The sequence below is a fragment of the Rhynchophorus ferrugineus genome, unplaced genomic scaffold (genome assembly GCF_030347505.1).
Source record: "Rhynchophorus ferrugineus isolate W39M unplaced genomic scaffold, kcgeb_rfMv2 rfM6, whole genome shotgun sequence".
In the NCBI taxonomy this organism is placed as follows: Eukaryota; Metazoa; Arthropoda; class Insecta; order Coleoptera; family Curculionidae; genus Rhynchophorus; species Rhynchophorus ferrugineus.
In genome coordinates, this window is record NW_027472585.1 from 26,517,604 (window position 1) to 26,539,267 (window position 21,664).

The 21,664-nt window shown below is 30.9% G+C and overlaps 1 protein-coding gene across 1 annotated transcript; it reads right to left on the bottom strand.

Moving 5' to 3' along the window:
* Positions 1 to 1,739: 1,739 nt before the first annotated feature.
* Positions 1,740 to 21,159, bottom strand: LOC143198918 (putative sodium-dependent multivitamin transporter). The gene is made up of 9 exons (XM_076408539.1): positions 20,855 to 21,159; positions 19,772 to 19,993; positions 12,288 to 12,444; positions 7,884 to 8,067; positions 7,561 to 7,831; positions 4,328 to 4,474; positions 4,058 to 4,282; positions 2,558 to 2,718; positions 1,740 to 2,109 (listed from the first exon to the last, which is right to left on the bottom strand). The coding sequence occupies exons 1-9, from the start codon at positions 20,975 to 20,977 to the stop codon at positions 1,821 to 1,823; spliced, it is 1,779 nt and encodes a 592-aa protein (XP_076264654.1). The 5' UTR covers positions 20,978 to 21,159; the 3' UTR covers positions 1,740 to 1,820.
* Positions 21,160 to 21,664: the final 505 nt, after the last annotated feature.

A 21,664-nucleotide genomic window follows, 5' to 3' on the forward strand; every position in this document is an offset into this window, starting at 1 on the left:
GAAAAATACATCAACCAGTGTGATTCTATTGTTACGGCAGGAATATTATACACCAAATCTCGACACAGTTAACGATTGGTCACAGCTGTTCGTGCCTCGGATAATATTTCGCGATCTTTCCTCCAATCTCAGTCATAGCCATCTCACACATCTTCATTCGACTTAATATCATGCGGAGAATCGTGTGACCATATTTTTTTTTAGTTATCAACTTTTTGACGGTTGATATGGAAGAACCAGTGGCCTTGGCTGAACGATATTTAACTTTATCTATTTTAACGAAAAATATGCAAGACATCTGCTGCATAAATGTACGTCAACATGCTACAGGCGAGAACAAGCTTAATTTTGTATCGCGAACTAATGATATTTTGACGCTTCTCTGTGTCAAATTGAACTGAAGAAGTGAAAGAACTTTTTACCTTACCCTCACATGTAAACTTGTAATTCCACATTCTAATTCATATTTACATTTTTAGGTAAAATGTGTATCCCTTTCCTGGCTTTGTTAAAATGTTATCGCTTTCTTAACTATAGTCTTAACTAAATTCTTTTCTGTTCACTATATTACACAAACTTACCTTGCTCTACGCGTAGAACATTTGAAATAAAGCGTAATCCGCTCTATTTATTTTTCCAAATTTATTATATTCCCTTCAAATTAATTCACACTTGGATTGGATACATTGTATATTGTATTGTAGCCAACGTTTTTCTAGTCTTTATGGAATAGCTAAAAACGATATCGCAACAGTCTTTTTTGTCTACAGAATAGATAGAAATTGAACTGATGTTAATTCAGTTTTTGATGGAAAAGCCCCAAAAAGCTAACGATAACGCCAATTACTAATAATGAGGAAAATAAAAGTTATTGTCCAATAATTCCAATCTGTTAAAAGTAACAATTGACATGAATGACGTGAATGACATTTTGACGTTTGTTGAAATTTGAGGCGCAAGTTCTCCTTTGAAATCCATTAAGCTTTGTCAAATAAGAAATTGGAAATGTAAATAATATTTCTTTGTGACAGTTATGCATCTTTTTAAAACCATTATTTTAAATTTATTTTTGATCATGAACACTAGTTCTGGATAGAGTAGACAAAAATGTGATATAGTTAAATGTCTATATACTATTATATTAAATCTGAATAACAACTAAAAGCTAAATAAATAATAATAGTTGATCCTCGTTAATTTAATAAATGATTTTAGGAATTAAAAATTACATTTTTTTAATAATTTAATATTCGAGTAAAATCATAGGGTACACTGAAAGCCTCATTGAAAAGCAAATTGTAGTTTTATTTTTTGTAGTCTTATCTGTGGTACTTATCGTACCCATATGAGATCCAAAAGTAGCAATAGAAAAGTTTAATATAGAACATATATCATATCCATCCTTACAGAATATAACCAGCTTCGGTCTTTTTTTGTATGTTTATACCTATTTTGTAACTCATAAGCTTTGTAATGCTACCAAGCCGATTTATCAGTAATTGTTCTTACAATGTTTCTTATAAAAATGGATTAAATACAATCGATAGCGAATTCATCTATGTGTTTCATAGACGATGTGATTTGTAAAGATGTTGTAGTTTATTATGCTAAAAAATTAAACTGACTTTATTAGTGTAGTATTTAAGAGACTGTCTGTCAGTAAGGATCTTCTTTTCAGCATTGACAGTGCAAGATAACAACACTGATTCATCCTTTAAAAACATTACATTACAGATAAATAATAATAATAAAATTTATTTAAATATCAAAGGTAATAAAAAATATTACAGCTTAAAATTCTTAACGTTTCAAATCCAATATTAATCCAAATCTACTTTGGTATATTTTTCTTGGAAGTTGTCATCATTAATAACATCACACGGTTCAGATGTCTGGACCAGCATAAATGTTTTGTTGTCTTTTTTTCTAACGAGAACTGATTTTGAGAGACATGGTATGAAAAGGTTATGGTCATAATTTTCCTGTTCAATTGTTCTTCCTGTAATCCTGCGAATAATGAAGCTGGCCGAGTATCCTATAATTAAAGTTGCCAAGAATCCAAATACTCCATTATATAGATAAGACACCCTGTATAGCCACATATAGTCTCTGAAAAAAAAATTTTCAACATTACTATATGTTCCAATATGTTCTGAAACGTTATCAGAATTTTTATTTTAAATATACTCAAAATAATTGCCCTTCACAGTACTGCAATTAACCATTTTCTGCTTCTATAATACAAAAGTATCCATCCAGTTGTCTAGAGTACAATAAAAAATTTAAATTTGTAAATTTAATAATTGGGTAATAATATTAGGCGATTGAAAGTGTTCTGATCAGCGATATCTATTTGTAAAAATACACATAACAAAAACTCAATAGCTTTAATATTGCTCTGCAGAAAATAACAGTTTTCCATATAATATTATTGAGATATTCGTTATTTGTATTTGAATTTTCGACTTTCGTTATTTTTGTTAGTTGATTTGAAGAAATCTTTTGCTGAATTTACCAATCAATAATTTTAATATTTACCAAACGAATTAATAATTACCTGTTTTGCTTAGTTATACTTTTTGAAAGAATCATTGTAGAATTAAAGGCCAGATTCTCACAACTATCCGTACGTGTTGGTAAACGCGTCAACGGTGGTTTTGGACCAAAGCCCATCCATAGTCCTAAAACTATCCCACAAGTGAGTCCAGTCAACGATCCCTATAGCATTAATAATTCTACATTAATTCAAATATTATAAATAGATTTAATTAGAAATAAATTTTTATAATTAACAATCTTGAATTATTGTGAATCCGTACAACCATTTTTGTGGTGTTAAAATATTCTGTAAATAAGTGAAAAATAATTTTCACTTATTTTTCATTGCACACCACTTTTCATTGCACCCTATTTTTTCAAGGTGGTAGCGTTGAAAACATCTACAGCTTTTGTGATCAAAATTTTTAAAACTTTGTAATAAGTTGTTAATATTATCGTCGATATTCATTATATATAAAGTTTGTTGAAAATGTTCATGGTTTTATACTTTTCAAGTTGGTCAAATGAGCTCAGATATCAGTTTGCCAACTTACTATTTCCTTCAATTTAACTATAAATATTGAATTTGCAAAAATAACTTAAATTTCAGAAATGCTTGAAGTGTGAATCAGCCGTTAAATAAGCTAAATTATATGAACACTGCAAACACTGCAAAAAAAGAACACCGCAGAATGTTAACACTTAAGCATATTGGTCTACGTAGTTACTTTGCTACCTGAAAGCAATTTAAACTATAAGGATCCTAAAGAACTTGCTTTATTGCGAACAAATATTAAAAATAACGCAGATAACGCATAATATTTGGAGATATGAAATAAAGCACTTTTCGGAAAAAGTTCGTGGCGATTATCCCGATTGATTATCCCATTATATATTGAAAATTAAAATAATATTAAAAATATATTCTGGTATAGGTTAAGGTACTTTATAAAAATCTATTTCGCGGAAATAGTTCACTCGCTTTCTATTCAATTTTGATGTGAACGAGTGAATCACATCCTAGTCCTTCTATCATTGAAAAACTGATAGAGTTATTCCACATATGCGTATCAGCAGTGTCGACACTGATAGGAAGCTAGACGTTAACTACAAAACGGCTTTAAACTATGTACACAAAGCCAGCTGCATAATCTGATGTAAGTAGGATATTAGTGAGCCGTCGCAAGTAGTTTCCATATTAGGATTGAAGCCGGAAAAGGTAATTTTGTGTATGTGTTGGAACTCAACCTTAAATTACGTCCAGTTCATCAAAGGATTCATTAAGATTAAGATTAATTATTCAATAAGATGCCATAGTATATATAATACATACATATATATATATATATATATATATATATATATATATATATATATATATATGTTATGGATAACTTATTAATTTATGGATTTATAGAGACTATTCTAGATTGCTGTCGGACATATGTTTCTTATCCTGTTTCTTACAAAAATATTTTATATTAAAATAGTTTCACACATTAAATTTAGAAATACATACCGCCTCATTTGCCATTAATGTAAACATCCCTAACGTAAACAATCCTAATAACGGTCCACCAACGACTCCAAATATCGTAAGAGATGCACTTAGTATACTGCCCAAATGTTGCACAATAAATGCCATTGCTATACAAATAACTCCATAAAGGAGAGCAAGAAACTTGGTCTGAATAGCAACTCTTTTCGATGAAGGCGACTTTTTTCTAAAGTACCTATAAAGTGGCTAAAATTAACAATAGCATACGTATCTTGCAAAAATACTTTATACCTTGTAATAATCTTCCATTGTAACCGCCGCCAAACAATTGAGTGCAGCTGATATAGTTGAAAGGGAAGCGCTAAATATACCAGCTACAAATAACCCAGATAAACCTGGAATATGTCCCATGGTATCAACAACAAAATACGGCATCAACTAAAACAAAACAGAAACATTCAGATAACAAATATTTTTATAAAGTTTTAACATTTACGTTTTTCCTAATTCACTTCCTTATATTTGATTAAAGAAAAACAATTTCGTATTTTGCAACTTTTTTTTTAAAGCAAATTATACTTATAAATTTAGTTATATAAACGTGTGCCATTTTGATGCACTTATAAATTTTTAAAAATTTAACCGGCTTTTTCAACGATTAGCCGACCAAGGCAAGGACAAACACGAGTAAACAAAATCTGGCATTCACTTAAATACTATATCATCATAAATATTACACAGAAGAAGCAAGAAAAAAATATATGACGAAAGTTTCTTGACGATTCTCTAGAAGCGCAATTACTTTTGACTAATTTAATAAATAACGGCTCAATTAATGCAGCTAAAGTCGATAGCGATGCCCAGTTATGTTTTATATTAGTTTTAGCAATAGATTACCTTCTTCCTATCTAACCAAATATACAGATTGTATTTTCAACTGACGTTGATGGTTCTCTGAGCTTAATTCACAATTCATTGTAACTAATTTTAACTCGTAAACTGCCAATATTTAGCTAATTATTAAAATATTGGATAATAATTGGAATCTTCATGGAGTAGTTTGTCGGTTGCTTGAGTTGTTTCTTATCTTGCAAAATCACTCCTTGAAAAATATTACACAAAGTAAATATATACGTGTGCCACATATAATCAAACCTCATGGAGATCTTCGAACCTCTATCGGTGCATAACAATTTAATATTAATTGTACCTACAATGTAACAGTGATGATCTACAATTTAAATATAATACAAGTTTTCAAAACAAAGTTCTAAGACGTGTAGTATGTGCACCCAAATACTATAAGAAGATTATCCCAAGACCTTCAGGTACCGACTGTCACTCAGAAAATCAAGGGAATCTCTAGAAGACATGATGACAGACTCCGTTCTCATGATAATATCGAAGTAATATAAATCTTGGGTAATACTAGAACGCGACACGGACTCAGACTCAAAATAATCAAACAATTTGATCTTGTAAGACTAAATGGATCCTTCTAGATATATACCTAGATTTAAGATATTGTATAGACAAAATATAGCTTAGTTGGCAAGGACTAGTAACGATGTAATAGATAACATTAAAAAAACTTTGCAAGCATGCAAAGCACTTTGAAACAAATGATGATCTGTTTCTTCGGGATACCCAGAGATAACAAGTCAACTGAAAAGTCGCCGGTCTACCATAGTAAAACACATTTTTTTGCCAAAATTAGTTTTTTTTATTCAAAATAATTCCTTTCAAGGGTGATATTTTCGATATTATTTTTGTAATACGATTTACCCCTTGCTTCAAAATAGGCCTCAGTTTTGCCGATAACCTCTTCATTCGACGAAACTTTCTTCACAGCGAGCATTGTTTTAAAATCTGAGAACAGGAAATAGTCGCTGGGGGACAGATCTGCAGAATAAGGTGGATGAGGAAGCAATTCGAAGCACAATTCATGGATTTTGCCATCGTTTTCATTGACTTGTAACATAGTGCATTATCTTGGTGAAACAGCACTTTCTTTTTCTGTCAATGCGGCCGTTTTTCGGCGATTTCGTCATTCAAACGGTCCAATAACGCTATGCAATAGTCGCTGTTGACGGTCCTTCCTTTTTCAAGGTAGTCAATGAAAATTATTCCATGCGCATCCCAAGATACAGACGCCATAACCTTGCCAGCCGACTTTTGCGTTTTCCCACATTTTGGAGCGGTTCATCGTATGCAGTCAACTTGGATGACTGTCGACTGGACTTCAGAGTGAAATGATGGAGCCATGTTTCATCCATTGTAACATATCGACGCAAAAGCTCGGGTTTATTATGCTTGATCATCTTCAAACACCTCTCCGAATAATAAACTTGTTGTTTTTGGTCAAAAGTGAGCTCGCGCGGCACCCACTTTGCACAGAGCTTTCTCATACCCAAATATTCGTTAATGATATGATGTATACGTTCAGTTAATATCTTTAGAGTGTCTGCTATTTCATTCAATTTCAATTTACGGTCATACAAAATCATTTTGTGGATTTTTTAAATGTTTTCGTCGGTAACAACCTCATTTGGGCGTCCTCTGCGTTGTCATTCGTCTTCGGTGCTTATTTTACCACGTCTAAACTTAGCATACCAATCCTTGATGGTTGATTTTCTTGAGGCAGTGTCCGAAAACTCAGCATCAAGCCAAGTTTTTGCTTCAACTGTATTTTTTCGCTTCAAAAGTAATATTTTATCAACACGCGAAATTCCTTTTTATCCTTTTTTTTCACAATAACAAAATTTGATTCACTTAAAATGGTATAATTCTGAAACTAATGATCCGACATCTGTCAAATTTATTCACGCATCTTTTGAGGGTTAGCGCTAACTAAAAACATATGGATTTAATTCTAGTAGCGCCATCTATGTGTCAGGCCGGGAACTTTTTAATTGACCTCTTATGGTAACCGTGTCGTTTGAGCAACATATAATGATCAATTATGAATAGTGCAGTAACGAAGGATCATTCTTCATCATGGCAATGCAAGATCTCACATATCGGGCGAAACCATCATCTATTTGACTGGTTAAAATGTCATATTGATGATTCATCTTTTGCACAGCCCAATTTTGGCAGCAAATGACTTTTTTTATCCCTGCATATCAAAAATAAATTGAATAACCACCGATTTTCGGAGCCTGAAGAAGCTGTTGATACATTCAAAAATCATGTTTTGGGAGCATCTCAATCAGAATGAAAAAAACCAAGATTGTTTCAAGCGCATGTATATTAATCATCATGGAGAATACTTTGAAAAACAATAAAGCCCTTTTCATTAATAAATTACTCTATTTTAATTATTAAATACTTAAAAATATAAATAGCAATTAATTTCTCCATGATGCGTCCTAAAATTGGAAAATTGTTTGTCATATAAAAATAATAGAATGAATGCCAAATGGTAAAAACTATAGATATTATAATACATAAATACATAATACATAGTACATAAACAAAGTCCTAATGTTATAATAAGAGTCGTATACGAAGATATTACATACCTGATCAGTATTATTAATATAACCGGCACGAATAGGATCGCAATCATGATATCTCGAATATATTGCTAATCCGGAGAAAGCCGTAGACAATCCCAAACAAAACAATATTGGCCAGTTCCACCACAAAGCTTTCTGAGCTCGTCTCAAATCCCTTACGGTCAGATAACGTTGTATTTGCGTCTGGTTTACCCCGTAAAGTGATAAATAGGTTATTCCCCCACCCAAAATTAAAGTAAACCAGGAATGCCGTTCTGTAGGATCTGGATTAAAACTAAACAAGGTATCGAGTTAAGATATTTTACAATTAGAATGTATTACCTTACTTCCAGATATTTGTCCGGTTGCCTTCGCTTGCTATTCGCCAAATTTCTCCTACGCTACCATGCTGCACTAAAGCCGCGCCAATTACACTAAATACGCTTAGGAACATTAAAATGGATTGAAATACGTCCGTGATTAAAACGGCTTTCATTCCCCCAATGGTAGAATAAAACGAACAGACAATACCTAAAAGAAAATAAAAAATAATGAGTCGTCTAAATATTTGAATAAAAAGAAACATAATTTAAATCGATGCAATATGTCCATGATGAAACTTTTAATTGAAAGTGTTCATTCTTATTACAGGGTCTCCCGAAAAAACTGCATAAAAGTTTAATTTATCCTAACACGAAACTATTGTACCCTAATAAACTAATTTTTTTTTCATCGGATTTTCTATGTGTTTATGCACTATTTTGTTAAAATAGATTCTATGCTAACTCATTTTGTCGTGTTTTTGGGATACCAAACAAACGTAGTGCCATTTTGGAGCTGTTTTTTGTTTCGCAGTCAACTGTTTCTCGCGCCATCTATCGTTTCAAAGCGATTGGCCGTGATGATCGGCGCACAATGTGATGTACCTACCATGGACAAAATTAACTAAAAACTAAATTTATAACTTTTGAATAGTAGTATTTTTTATTGAGTTGACTATTTGTCACTAAATAACATAAAAACATCACTTTATCTTGGTTGGCCGCGCTTTTGTTTGCCAACGCTTCTAAACTTGTTAGACATGTCAACATCAGCCAAAAATCACGATTAAATCAAGTGTTATACTCTTTACATAATATAGAAATGACTTCCTTTCAACTTGGTAAGTACTTCATATTGTTTTTCCAGTTTAGAAATATCTGGCCAAACTTGTGTTAATCTTCCAGCATTTTAAACTTTGTTCGAGATGTTAAAAAATCCATTTGCGTCATATCCAAGATTTTTCAATAAACTCATAAACTAAAATTCAACTCAAATTCATAAATTAATTTAGTATTTGCAAAAAAAATTTCTGTGGGTTGCGACTAACAGATTAACATATTTTTTTAGTGGCGGATGTTACAATAGAAAATACATAATTAATAGACATTTGGTTAGAAACTTCAAAAGGTCATCGAAAACAGTCAGTTTATGAAAAAATATTGTCACTTCTTAATGTTGAAGAACCATCAGAACGTTTGAAAGATGAAATAATGAATTGTAGTAAGGTTTTTGGGTTAAAAATGGCCACTAAATATGAGAAAGTATATCGTTCTCGCAGGCGACTTTTGGAAATTTACAAGAAACACCATCTTTGGATATTCCAGTTTAAGTCGGAGAGGAAAACCCCAGGTTCTTTTTGAAGAAGCCTCAATTTAACCAAAAAGGAGAAGCGCAGCTGAGTTAGCGGACAGAACTTTAGAGAAGCTACAGTTTGCTTCACCCGTGGTATCGGGAAGTAATCGTTTTCAATCTACAATATCTTATTCAATATTATTTTATCAATATTTAGTCAAACCTTATTTACCACATACTTAAGACATTTTTTAAAAATTGTAATTGGAATAATACATATTTTTTCTTGCAAACTGTAAATACAGATATTTTTGAACTTCTTCAAAAAAAAACACTAAGAAGATCTTTTGTGGTGGATCGCGGCCCTCCGGCTGCTGCGCCCTCTAGCGAACATTAGACAAACTGCAAATAATTTCCATGTTTTTCTTTTGACTGATTTAGATATTTTTTTTATTTAGATATACTTTTTGAGATATAGCCGCCTCATATCATGACCCAGACGCTCTGTATATTAAGTAAACAATCCTAGATACCATTTTGTATATTGTTAGATCATTGACAGAATTTTGTCTACATACCGTATACCACATCATACTGTGCGGCGTCCAGAAAGTGGAAGAAAATGCGCCGCCAACACTTCTGCGAACCGTAAAATCATCAAGAAGAGAATGCAGCGCAATTCGAAGATCTCCATGAGAAAAGACACCCGCGAGACTGATATAAGCAAGCCATCGATTCAGTGAAAACCCATAAAAGAGCTCTACCTCATGGCGTACAATTTCCAAAATGTTTAGCTCCTCACAGATGAGAACAAGCGGGTACGGCTCGAAAGATGTTGCCAATTCAAGAGTCGGGCCGCTGCTCAGCGATGGAAGCGCATCCTCGTCACAAACGAGAAACTGTTCACCGAAGAGCAAGCCCATAACCACCAAAATAACAAGAGTTCTCCCGGCACGTCGACCATCGTCGAACACCGCCGAACTGCGGCGTCATGGTCTGGAGCGGAATTTGCATTAGCAGCAACACCCCCCTCGTTTTTGTGAATCGACGAATTAATATCCTATCAACTATCAGAAGATTATATTTTACCCACTGTTTGCGGGAAATATTTAAAAGAAACATAGCGTTCAATGTTATGCTACAAACTTTTTGACCAATGTGATATTCGCTACCGTTACACTCGCTAATTCAGTTGTTCAAGCTTGCAACATTCTTCTACACATCGACAATAACTAAAGTATTGACAGATTTCAATAATATCCGGTTAAGTAAGTGCAAGAGTTAAATTATTTTAAGTCAATAATAAAGGAGAGGCAACTGGCATCCACGACTTAAGTAATAAACCGAAATGTACATGATGCTGCATTTCAAATGCTATAGTTAATACAAATTCTGCATATCTCTCTCAGAAATCATATCGAAAACAAAGTTATTAGATTATGATATTATTAATTAATTATTGTTAGATGAACGAAAGGTGAGCAAATTTTGATGACGAAATCGAGATTTGAAATTTGGAAAAGGCAATTAGGAGTAGCCAAAAAACATCAAATCACAGAAAATCAAGATTGCCCGCCTAACTCGAATACTAAATACAAATACAAATTCAAATATGTTAATATATAATAAAACACTATAAACGCTATAGTATAGCTTTTTGGTATAGAACTATAATGTTGCACCAAAATCAATATTCAAATCAATATCTACTTCCATTAAAAAACAAACTTCTATTAAAATCCAGATATCCAATCATCAGGAATCCATAGCCAGGGAGCGCAAGTGTCTAATTCCCAACCAATACGCTGAATACCCTTCGAATACCCTTCACTAAATCCCGCCACATCTGGCAATCAACCTCAGCTATTGCAATCTCGGACAGCGTTACTCTCCTATTTTTCAGATCGTTTTTAATACTACTGCTCAATCTCTTCCTCGACCCAAAAGTTTGATTTCACCAAGGAAGTCAATAGATATGTCCAAACTATTGTAATATGCGTCTCCGACTGTCTGATTTATTCCTAAACTGCACTAACCAGTGTGCCAGTCGCATCTAAATCGCAGATAATCACTAATACGATATAGAAGAAAAATATTCACTTAAGTATCGCGTTTCAAAGACCTCAAGTCTCAGAGCCATACAGAAAGTTCGACAGACAGTTATTTTAGTCTTGAATGTAATATATCCCCTCTTTCACATGCCACATCTTCGGCTCACTACGTCAGCTGTGGATGACCAATGGTAGATTGGATCTAAATCTCGCCTTCTCTTGTCTGCTTATATCCTCACGAAGTCTTTGAAGCCTCATTTGTATAATCTGCACCTTCCCAGAAATTTATAGAAGGGTCTTCAATAGACAAACAATTATCGCGTTCTTCAGTATTGGTAGTATTCTTTCCAAACGCAAAAATTTAACATTAATATCGAAATCACCAGCCATGATCATTTCTATAGCTATCAGCAAGCATCTTGCCAAGATATTTAGTTAAAAATAAGTAAGATTCAATTTTTTAATGTTACTGCATTTTAATTATTTAATAAGCTAATTATTACCTTCCTCATTATGGATTATTACTTTGTGATAGATACAGTCATAATAAAGACATATTAAATCTAACCTTAGACATTTCCGACACATTTTTCCATTTACTCTACAAATTCTGATATCTATTATAGGCAAAATTATAACACCGCACAAAAACAGTCAGTGTCAAACAATCATATTAAACCAAAAACGCAATAATAAGAAGAAAAAAGCACATCAGTACTGCTTAAAATAAATATATCTTTATTAATATAGTCAATTGGCCAACAAACCTTCCACTATGCACCAAAGTAATTATAATTAGCTCTAACATTTCTGTAGATCTTCAAATATAGCAGTCTATAATAGTCGAGATACAAAATAACAAATAAATAACAGAGAGAGAGTAAAAAATATATAAATATTGAAATCTTGTCTCCGTCATTCGACTATCGAAGAGAATCAAACCTCTTGAACTTAAACGTAAAAAAGAATTATATAAATGTATAATGTTATGTATACAACAAAAGATAGCTTGAAGTAATTAATTACGGCAACTTAAATGATAAAGTATTTAAAATTATCTTATACTAATTCTCGACACATACTTACCCATAGATAATACTGCTGATACTCTATTAATTCCAGTCAAGGCTTCTAAAGCCAGAGCAGGGGCATAAACTACCACGCCCATATAAAGAACCATTTGAATTGTATAAGAGATCGATGCTGCCAATCTAGATGTCTTTCCAAAACGCAATTCCAAATACTAAAACAAACAAAAAATATTACACAAATATAAATTTCTTATTTATCTATTGTGTTATAGTACAGGAATAAATATTACATTTATTTATTCTAGGAAAAGATGTATATCTAATAGATAACTTAATTCAATTAATAATATATCGCTATTGAAATTTTACAGTGAAATTTACATAATCCGAGCTATTCAACGAAAAACATTGGAAGACTAGGAATTGAAAGCATTATGAGATGAATTATATATCTTTTTAGCATCCCAAGCGTAGAAAATTATAAGATTTCATGGGTGTACATTGACCAAAATTGATATACAAACAACATATATTATGGCATAATCTTCATGTTTAAAAACTCTGTTGGATTAACTAACATTAAAAAGCATATATATTTTGTGAAATTGAAATAGGAATAAAACCCGAATAAGTAGTTATTTTTGCAGAATTTCTTCCATTAAATTGAATATATCAAATTCAAATAGATTGATAATATCAAAGAATTTGTTATATTCTCATTGCCACCAAGAATATCCTCTGAAGGATAGAGAAGAATTTGTATCCAACATATAATTGTCATTTCAAATGTCATAAATAAATGTCATGTCAATAAAATGTTACCAATAAATTCAACCATATTAGCGTGATACTATCTTATATCATTATAACAGATCAGAGGCAAATAATACAAAATGTTATAATACACGCCTTAGAGGAAAATTATAATAAACACAATAATGCTTGATATAAAAACATGATATAATGCCTGGAAGTAACAAGAGCTACAGTACTAGTAAAAAAGTCTATTGTGCTATCTATTGTCCAGCTAAACACAACAACAAGGCAGAACAATACCACGGTTTCTTTAACACGCTAGATAATAGATTCATTGCCGGAGAAGGCTACAATGCAAAACATCTAATGTGGGATTCTAGGTTAATAACACCAAAAGGCAGAGAATTGGTCAAAGCAATGAATGCACATAACTTACAGCATAAGTCTACTGGTGAGCCAACATATTGGCCGTCAGGGAGTAATAAAATTCCCGATACCATAGATTTTGTGTTAGAGAAAATATTGACACCAAAACTTGCAAAGCTGAATCATGCTTCGATCTATCATCTGATCACTCACCAGTTATCATAAAAGTGAACTCAAATATTCTCAACAAAACAAAACCACCTTCTTTGCATAACACCAAAACCAACTGCCCATTAATTAAGAAAGAAATTAGACAGTTTAATATCTCTAAATTTACTTCTCAAAACAAAAAGAGATACAGAAATAGTATCAAAAAATATAACAAAATTTATACAAGAGGCCATATGGTATGCAGTACCTTATTAGGTGTTGAGCGACATATCAAAAGTTTAATTATATTTTCTCATCTATAATTAAATAAAAAAATTGCCGAAAAGAAAAAACTGCGAAAAACCTGACAACAAATCAGAACAGAAGAGAATAAGGCCACAAAAGAGCCGAAAGAGCTATTAAATACGGAACAAAATCAAGGAATTCAAAATTACTTAGAAAACTTAATGCAACTGATGCAACAGAATACTTTCTCGGAAAGTAACCAAAAAAATTTAAAAACCTCAGCAACATAATCCATCCATTAAAATTGACAATAAAATACCTGGGCTAGGAATGATAACGAAAAAGCGAAAGTTTAGTACATTTACACAGTTTAGAAAATAACATAGTTGACTTCCTTAACGCTCTGGTTCAAATGGACCTGCCACATGAGAAATTTACTGTTAAAAAAGTAAAACAAACAATATATAAAGAAATCAATTCTAAAAAAGCTCCTGGTTTTGATCTAATAATTGGAAGAATATTAAAAGAGCTGTCAGGAAAGTGTATCAAATTAATAACGTTTATATTTAATGCCATGCTAAGACTTAATTACTTTCCTTGCACTTGGAGCGTGGCTCAAATCATTATGATTCTTAAACCTGGGAAAAAAATCAGAAGTCTCCTCTTATCGCCCTATAAGCCTGTTACCTGTGATGTGTAACCTATTGGGAAAATTATACATTAAGAGACTCAAAATAATCGAAGAGGAGAGAATTATTATTCCAGACCATCAATTTGGCTTCCGTAATAAACATGGAACAATAGAACAAATATATAGATTAATCAACAAATTAACAAAAACTTCAACGATAAAAAATATTGCTCCGCTGCATTTTTCAATATTTCTAAGGCCTTCGACAAGGTGTGGCACACTGGACTGCATGTTAAATTGAAAAGGCATTTGTCCCATACGGACATTTAACTGCTGAAATCGTATATCACAGACAAACATTTTATTTTTAAACCAAGTGACGAATACACTGACCTACACCCAATATATTCGAGTGTTCCGCAGGGCAGTGTTCTTGGCCCACTGTTATATCTATTGTATACAGCTGACCTACCGACCTCAAGAAACACTACTGTTGCAACATATGCTGACGATACAGCGGTTTTATTATCACACGAGGATCCAGTAGAAGAATATGTCCCACAGTAAAATTGAATAGCCGGCTTGGTGGCGCAGTGATAAAGGCGCTGGGACGGTCATCCTACTGTTGCGATAGCCGCGGGTTCGAATCCAGCTGGGGCATGGTCGTAAATTTATTTTTGTGATTGTTTAACATTTGTGAATGTTCTAGGCAAGAGTGTAAAATCCAACAAGGAAAATGATCCCAATCACGCCAGTAACCAGGCTGGGTAAAACCGGAAATCTTCTGGGATTATTTCTAAAATTGGTCACTCGCCAGTCGGTAGGCTTAATGCTGAAGACCGTTTGGAGCTTGTTTGGAACCCACGTTAAACTGTAGATCCAGTCCAAATAAACCCATAGTTGGTAAAAGGAGACTTTAAAATATATATAAAAAATAAATAATCAATAAATTGAATATAAAAAATAAATGAATAATCATGAACTTCCGCAAGCAGATAATGTTAAATATCTAATGCCTTTCGATCGACGTTTGACATGGAAAAAACATATAGTTACAAATCGCAAACAGCTTGGGCATAAACTAAACCAAATGTAGTGGCTGAGGGCGTAAATCTAAATTATCATTAGATAACAAGGTTTGGCTGTATAAGTCAATACTTAGGCCCTACTTAGGCATTTGGAGCTACGGTATTGAACTGTGGGGTGCTACTGGCAAATCTAACATAGATATTCTCTAGAGGTTTCAGAATAAAGTGTTGCGAGTCATCGTCGATGCCCCATATTACGTATCCAACAAACTGATTCAGCGCGATATCCCCATAGAACCCAAAACGAGTGTGATTCGGAGTGTTGGTACGAAGTACTCTGAAAGACTATTAGTGCATCCCAATACACTCGCCAAACAGTTAAATGTGCGCGATGACAGTGAAGTGCGTAGGCTCAAACGCAAACTGTCATATGAACTGATTAATAGACACATATAGTGAGATTTAATAATCTCTAGAATAAGCTTAAATAGTTTTTAGAAAAAATTAGGATAGACATAGATAAAATAAGTTAGAATAGTATCTAGAATAAGATTTAGATTATAAGTTGTACAGCAGATCAATTACTGAAGAGATCTACTACATGTCAGGATAGTTATATTATATTATATAACGGAAATCATATAATACTTATTGCCCACGGGCAGATTGTTAACGTTCTAGGAGATTAATTAAAAAAAAGTAATTTTTCCTTTTTCAGATTTCATTTTCGAAGATTTCAGACTCAAACTTAATTTTGATGTTTGATGGATGTACACCCACTAGTGTACTTAACATATGTTTAAGAAACGGCAGAATTTTTACACATAGTTTAACTATAAACTAGTGACTATTTCATACATTTTTTCTCACTTCCAGATAAGTCTACTGTTATCCAGTAATTGTAGCTATTCGAAGTTTTATGTCTACACAATATCACTTGGTATGTGAAAGAAAATAGTTAAATGTTAATCTAAATGCTACCACAATAACTGATATCTATACGATTGATGAGCTACACACTATTGAAGAATACACCTATTTGATACACCTATTGAAGAATACTAATTGGAAGTCGAAGGAAAAGTAGAGAACATTTTGTACTCTGATGGGGATGTATTTTAGAGAGTTGTTTAACCTCATTATCCACAGAAGTTAAATTGATGATACTACAATTAAAACAATGGAAGCTGCGTTACTATACTACAATTAAAACAATGGAAGCTGCGTTACTACTATTAATTGAAAACCGTAACTTTAAAATAATATTACTAAATTATCTCACGATTTTAAAGAATCTGACGAAAGCGTCATCAAAAAATCTTAATTACTGATGAGGGATGTAAATCTGAACAAGAGTTTAATGCAAATTCAGCTGCACAATTTTTAAGGAAAGAATGCTAAAAAATATTTTAAATGTGTTTGAAACTTTTGTAATATTAAGGGGTTCTTTTACATTAGGCAAACGTTCAAAATGACACTAAACACCATTAGAATGTGATCTTAATGTGTTTTAACATGAATACTACCCAGTATTGGAAACATTTTAATCTTGCTATATCCTATAATAATATACAATAATCATTGGAAGAACTAAAAAAAGAAAATAAAGAAGTTGCAAATGAAAAAATGTATCAAAAGTTGTTTCAATATAAAGCAGAAAATTCAATCAAAATGGGCCCATGAAATGTTAAATCGGTAATAAAACTAATTGAACGTTTACAAACGTTAAATACACCTTGTTGTGACTTCTTCAAACAAAATTATTCATCTACGAGAAGAAATCTTTTTTTTAATGTTAATGCTGGAGCTATATATTAATCTGAATAAGATAAAAAGCAAGTTGCTTATACACCCAATTCAACTGGACTATAAAAACTAAACAATACTGTTAAAAATGTAGATCGAGCTGATTTTTATTAATTATTTATTTTAGACCTTGACCTTCGCGATTTCTCTATTCTCGGCATTAACAAAAACCCTCGAATAAGAAATGAGAAAAAAAGAAAGAAAGAAAAGAAAGAAAGAAAAAAAGTAAAAATGCCTTAAAATTGAAAACCACCTAATGCTGTTACATGTTACACAAAGTGTTAATAGACAAATAACATTCACCTTAAAATTATTCTCGGTTATTTTTTAAATATAATGCTTACAACAACTAAGTCAAAATGTTTGCTTTATAAATATAAAATATTCGGAATAATTATAAACAAATTATGTTATTCATTTAAAAAACTTTATAATGTTCTCACTACAACAAAACAGCGAATAATTTATATAATGTACTGGAATAATTAGTTTTAAAAAATCCTATGGCGTAAAAATACGTTTTTTCTACTTAATAGATTTCAATCAATAATCACACACTAATTCAGTAATATATTGTTAATTGTTCGTAAATAATACTGTTTAAAGTAAGCCATAAACAAAATTAACATCATTAAACAAATATGAGATACATTTTGAAACTTGAACATATTTACTTTCATATGTCAATAAAATATTCTACTTCAATAAAATATTCTTATGTACATATTTAGACATGTACATGTTTAGTTGACTATACAGCTGGTACATGTGTGAATCCAAATTTTTATTATTATTTCCAATTTTACAATAATTTTATGTATGTAAAGAGATATAAGAATTAATCTGAACCAGTCTACTTTTATAATGTATAACATATAACTATTTTAGGCCATGACAATATTTATGTAGCAAAAACACAAAAAAAGAAAGAATATAAAAATAAAAAATATATATAAAAAGTAAACAAAGAATATTAAAATATTTAAAAATATTTTCACGTGAGTATAGAGTTAGCCTTAATCAACCATAATTAATTTAAAAATAAATCAGGTAAAATATTAAAGAATATGTTGTGTCTAAAATAATAATAAAAATGGTAAACAGTACAAACTAGAGAGTTTAACTTTGAACTTGTTTCCAACTATTTTGCAAAAAATGTCATTATTGTGGTGCTGAGGTGTGTGGCTGGGGCAAGAATGTATGTTGCCAAATAAACCCGCGTTGGTAAAAAGGATAATTTAAAATATATAAAAAAGAGTTCACATTTCATCGCTAAATTTTAATGCAATGTTCAATATATACTGAACTATCGATAAACGGTAATGGTCGCTAATATTTAATAGTTGATATTATTTGATCGATATGCCTAAAATGAATACAAAACTGTAACAAATAATCGCTCAAAAAACGCATGATTGAATTCGATTTTTAAACGATATACAAACAACGCTCATACGTCAAAACATTCCAAACTCATAAAGCATAAAAATTGTTAAAGTTATTATAGAAATATCAGTTGCCAAATTGCTATACTAATTTAGCACAAACCCGTAATATAAAAAGTAATTCGCAAAACAGTAATTAAAAATAACTGATATATGTAAGTGATAGTGAAGTTTTAAGATTTATCATATTAAAATTACTTTCTAGTGTTTTGAAATTATTGATATAAACCTTTAAAACTGATAATTTTGATCTTAATAATTAACTGGGCTGATCTAGATCTCGACGAAAATCTTCATCCCATATATATAAAATTACGTAGTGGTAAAGCCATACAATTTTTGTATGTGATTTATAATTTGTATTTTATTATGGATTAGCTATAAAAACACATTCTACTAATTATGTAGTTCCATGTATTTTGATAAGAGATATCTAATGGTGATCTAATTATTAAATTAGATACAACAAATTTTCTAAATAGTATTATTTAGTTTCTCAGTGTATACAGACAATAATCGTGAATATTCGTTATTTTCATTGTCTGTTTTAAAGAAATCTGATGGCGAACCACATCAAACGCTCTTAAAAAATTATAGTCATCCTACTTCATCATATTCCAATTGTCAATTTTAGTTTCAATTGTTTAAAATGGTAAAGAATGGCCTGAAATAACAAAAAAAAAATCAAAAACCGTCATCTCAAACACTCAGACACTTTCAGACAGCTTAAGAGTATGCTGAATCATCTATTTCCAAGTGTAATACGATAATCCCAACTACCGAAAATCATTGTCATGAATTAGTTCTGAAAGCAATGCATATCGACGTCGAAATTTTCATGACCATCAGTTCTTACTATGCAGATGGTGAGGTCAACAAGCTATAACCTATTACAGTTTATTGACTTCAATTTAGTGTAAATTGTGAAATATTTAATATGAATTTAATATAATTGATTGTAGATAAGATTGATAAGTTTATTTACAAAGTATTGTTTAAAATAATGATAACTTAAAAATCGCAATCGTATCGTAAGCAACAAAAAATTCAGTTGGTTGAAAAAATATAATAATTAGGGTAGCAATTACACCAGGTATTAATATTTCCTTACCTGATAAACACTTGTGGCCTGCAGTTTAAAAAATACAGGTATATATAAGTAAGCTGCAATGGGAGTAAAGAGCAAATGCGAAATATTGATCACAATAAACTGGAATCCAAACGAATAATTCTCACTAGAGACTCCCAATATGGTTATAGCCGACATAAAAGAGGCCATCAAGGAAAAAGCCACTGGAGCAATAGACATATTTTTATCAGCTAACAGATATTCCTGAAACAATAATCAACAATGTATTAAATTTTTAATAATTATTATATTATTACATTATATTAAATTATAATATATATTAATAATTATGTTTCATAGATTTTATACATGTTTAATAATATTATTTTAGTTATAATATTCACTAAATGTGCGATAATATCACTAATTATTGTGTACTTTTAAAAATACTTATATTAAACAACTATATAATTGATAATATTGACAATATTTAATACCAAATTTTTGATTGACGTATACATATATATGAAAAAGTAAACAAGTTTTAAAATATTCAGTTTCAACATTTCGAAATGAATTAACAACTGAACTAAAAAAGAACCATTAGACTGATTTGATGCAAAAACAAATTATTATTTGTACAAAAAAGAAACAGTATTTGAACCATATAAATTACTTAAGAATAAAAAGGACATTTTATAAAATAACTAAAATGTATCAATCAAAGTAAAAAAGTATTTTAAATAACAATATAATAAAATAGATTATAATAATTATAAATTATATTATAATTATAATCACTTACGCACTCATTTATAATTAATTATTGTATATTTTTAAGTAATTACTGTTTGATTAACGTATACAAAAAATATTTTTTATATAAGCATTATATTTCAATATTTCGAAATAACTAATTTAACAACTGAACTAAAAAAGAACCACTGAACTCAATAGAACCAAACAAAATTCTTATTTTTACAAAACGTAATATTTGAACCAAATATAATTATTTAACACCAAAAAAACATATTTTATAAAATAGCTGAAATATGACACAAGAAGTATAATAACATTCACAAACATTATGAAATTATCAATTAGAGTCAGGTTTATTGAACTTACCTGGATGGTTTTTTGCTTTCCTCCTGTAAATCTGTAATAAATTCCGATCGCAGAAGAGATAAGAAGAACTATAGCCACTATGATGTAATCCCAAATATTGAGACCAGCAGACACAGATGCCATTTTTAATATCTGTCAATATAAAAATATTTGTTTCGAAACATTCACAATTACTTCTTTAAGTCAAAATCATGTTTTTTTTTATTCATAATAGTTTGCTATTTAAATACGCCGCAAAACATAACCTATGCAATGTAAGCATGTGTGAGTGCTCGTATTGAAAGGTTAGCATACGCAACGATACTGAATGACTCGAGATTATATTAATAACTGTTTGGAATAGAATAGGCAATCGGCTATTACTCAAGGCTGCGGAAGGTCAGGCAAGACAACGTATTCATCTTACGTAAGGAGATTTATCTGATCCATTTGATGTATTAATTGTTTAAAGTACAAGTATTATTTACTATGTATAGAAGTATGAATATCTATGAATAATCTAACGCAAAATATAATAGTATTACAGTTATATCAAGTAAAATTATGTTAAAACTTGATTTAGTTCATGATGTAAAATGCAGTAAAATTTGAATTAAATAAAAAGCGTAGTTTTCAGTATTCTCTTTAATAAATATTTTTCTTAGAAATATATTTTTATTAGAGTTCTATTTACGGAATGGTAAATACGTCGGCCAATTATCTAAGTTGGTACATACGCACATTTTTGTCGAAATTTTTCCGGGCCATTTTGTATAAATGTGTCTAAATATCAGTTGTTGAAATCTAGTTGAACCATTGAATTCTATACTA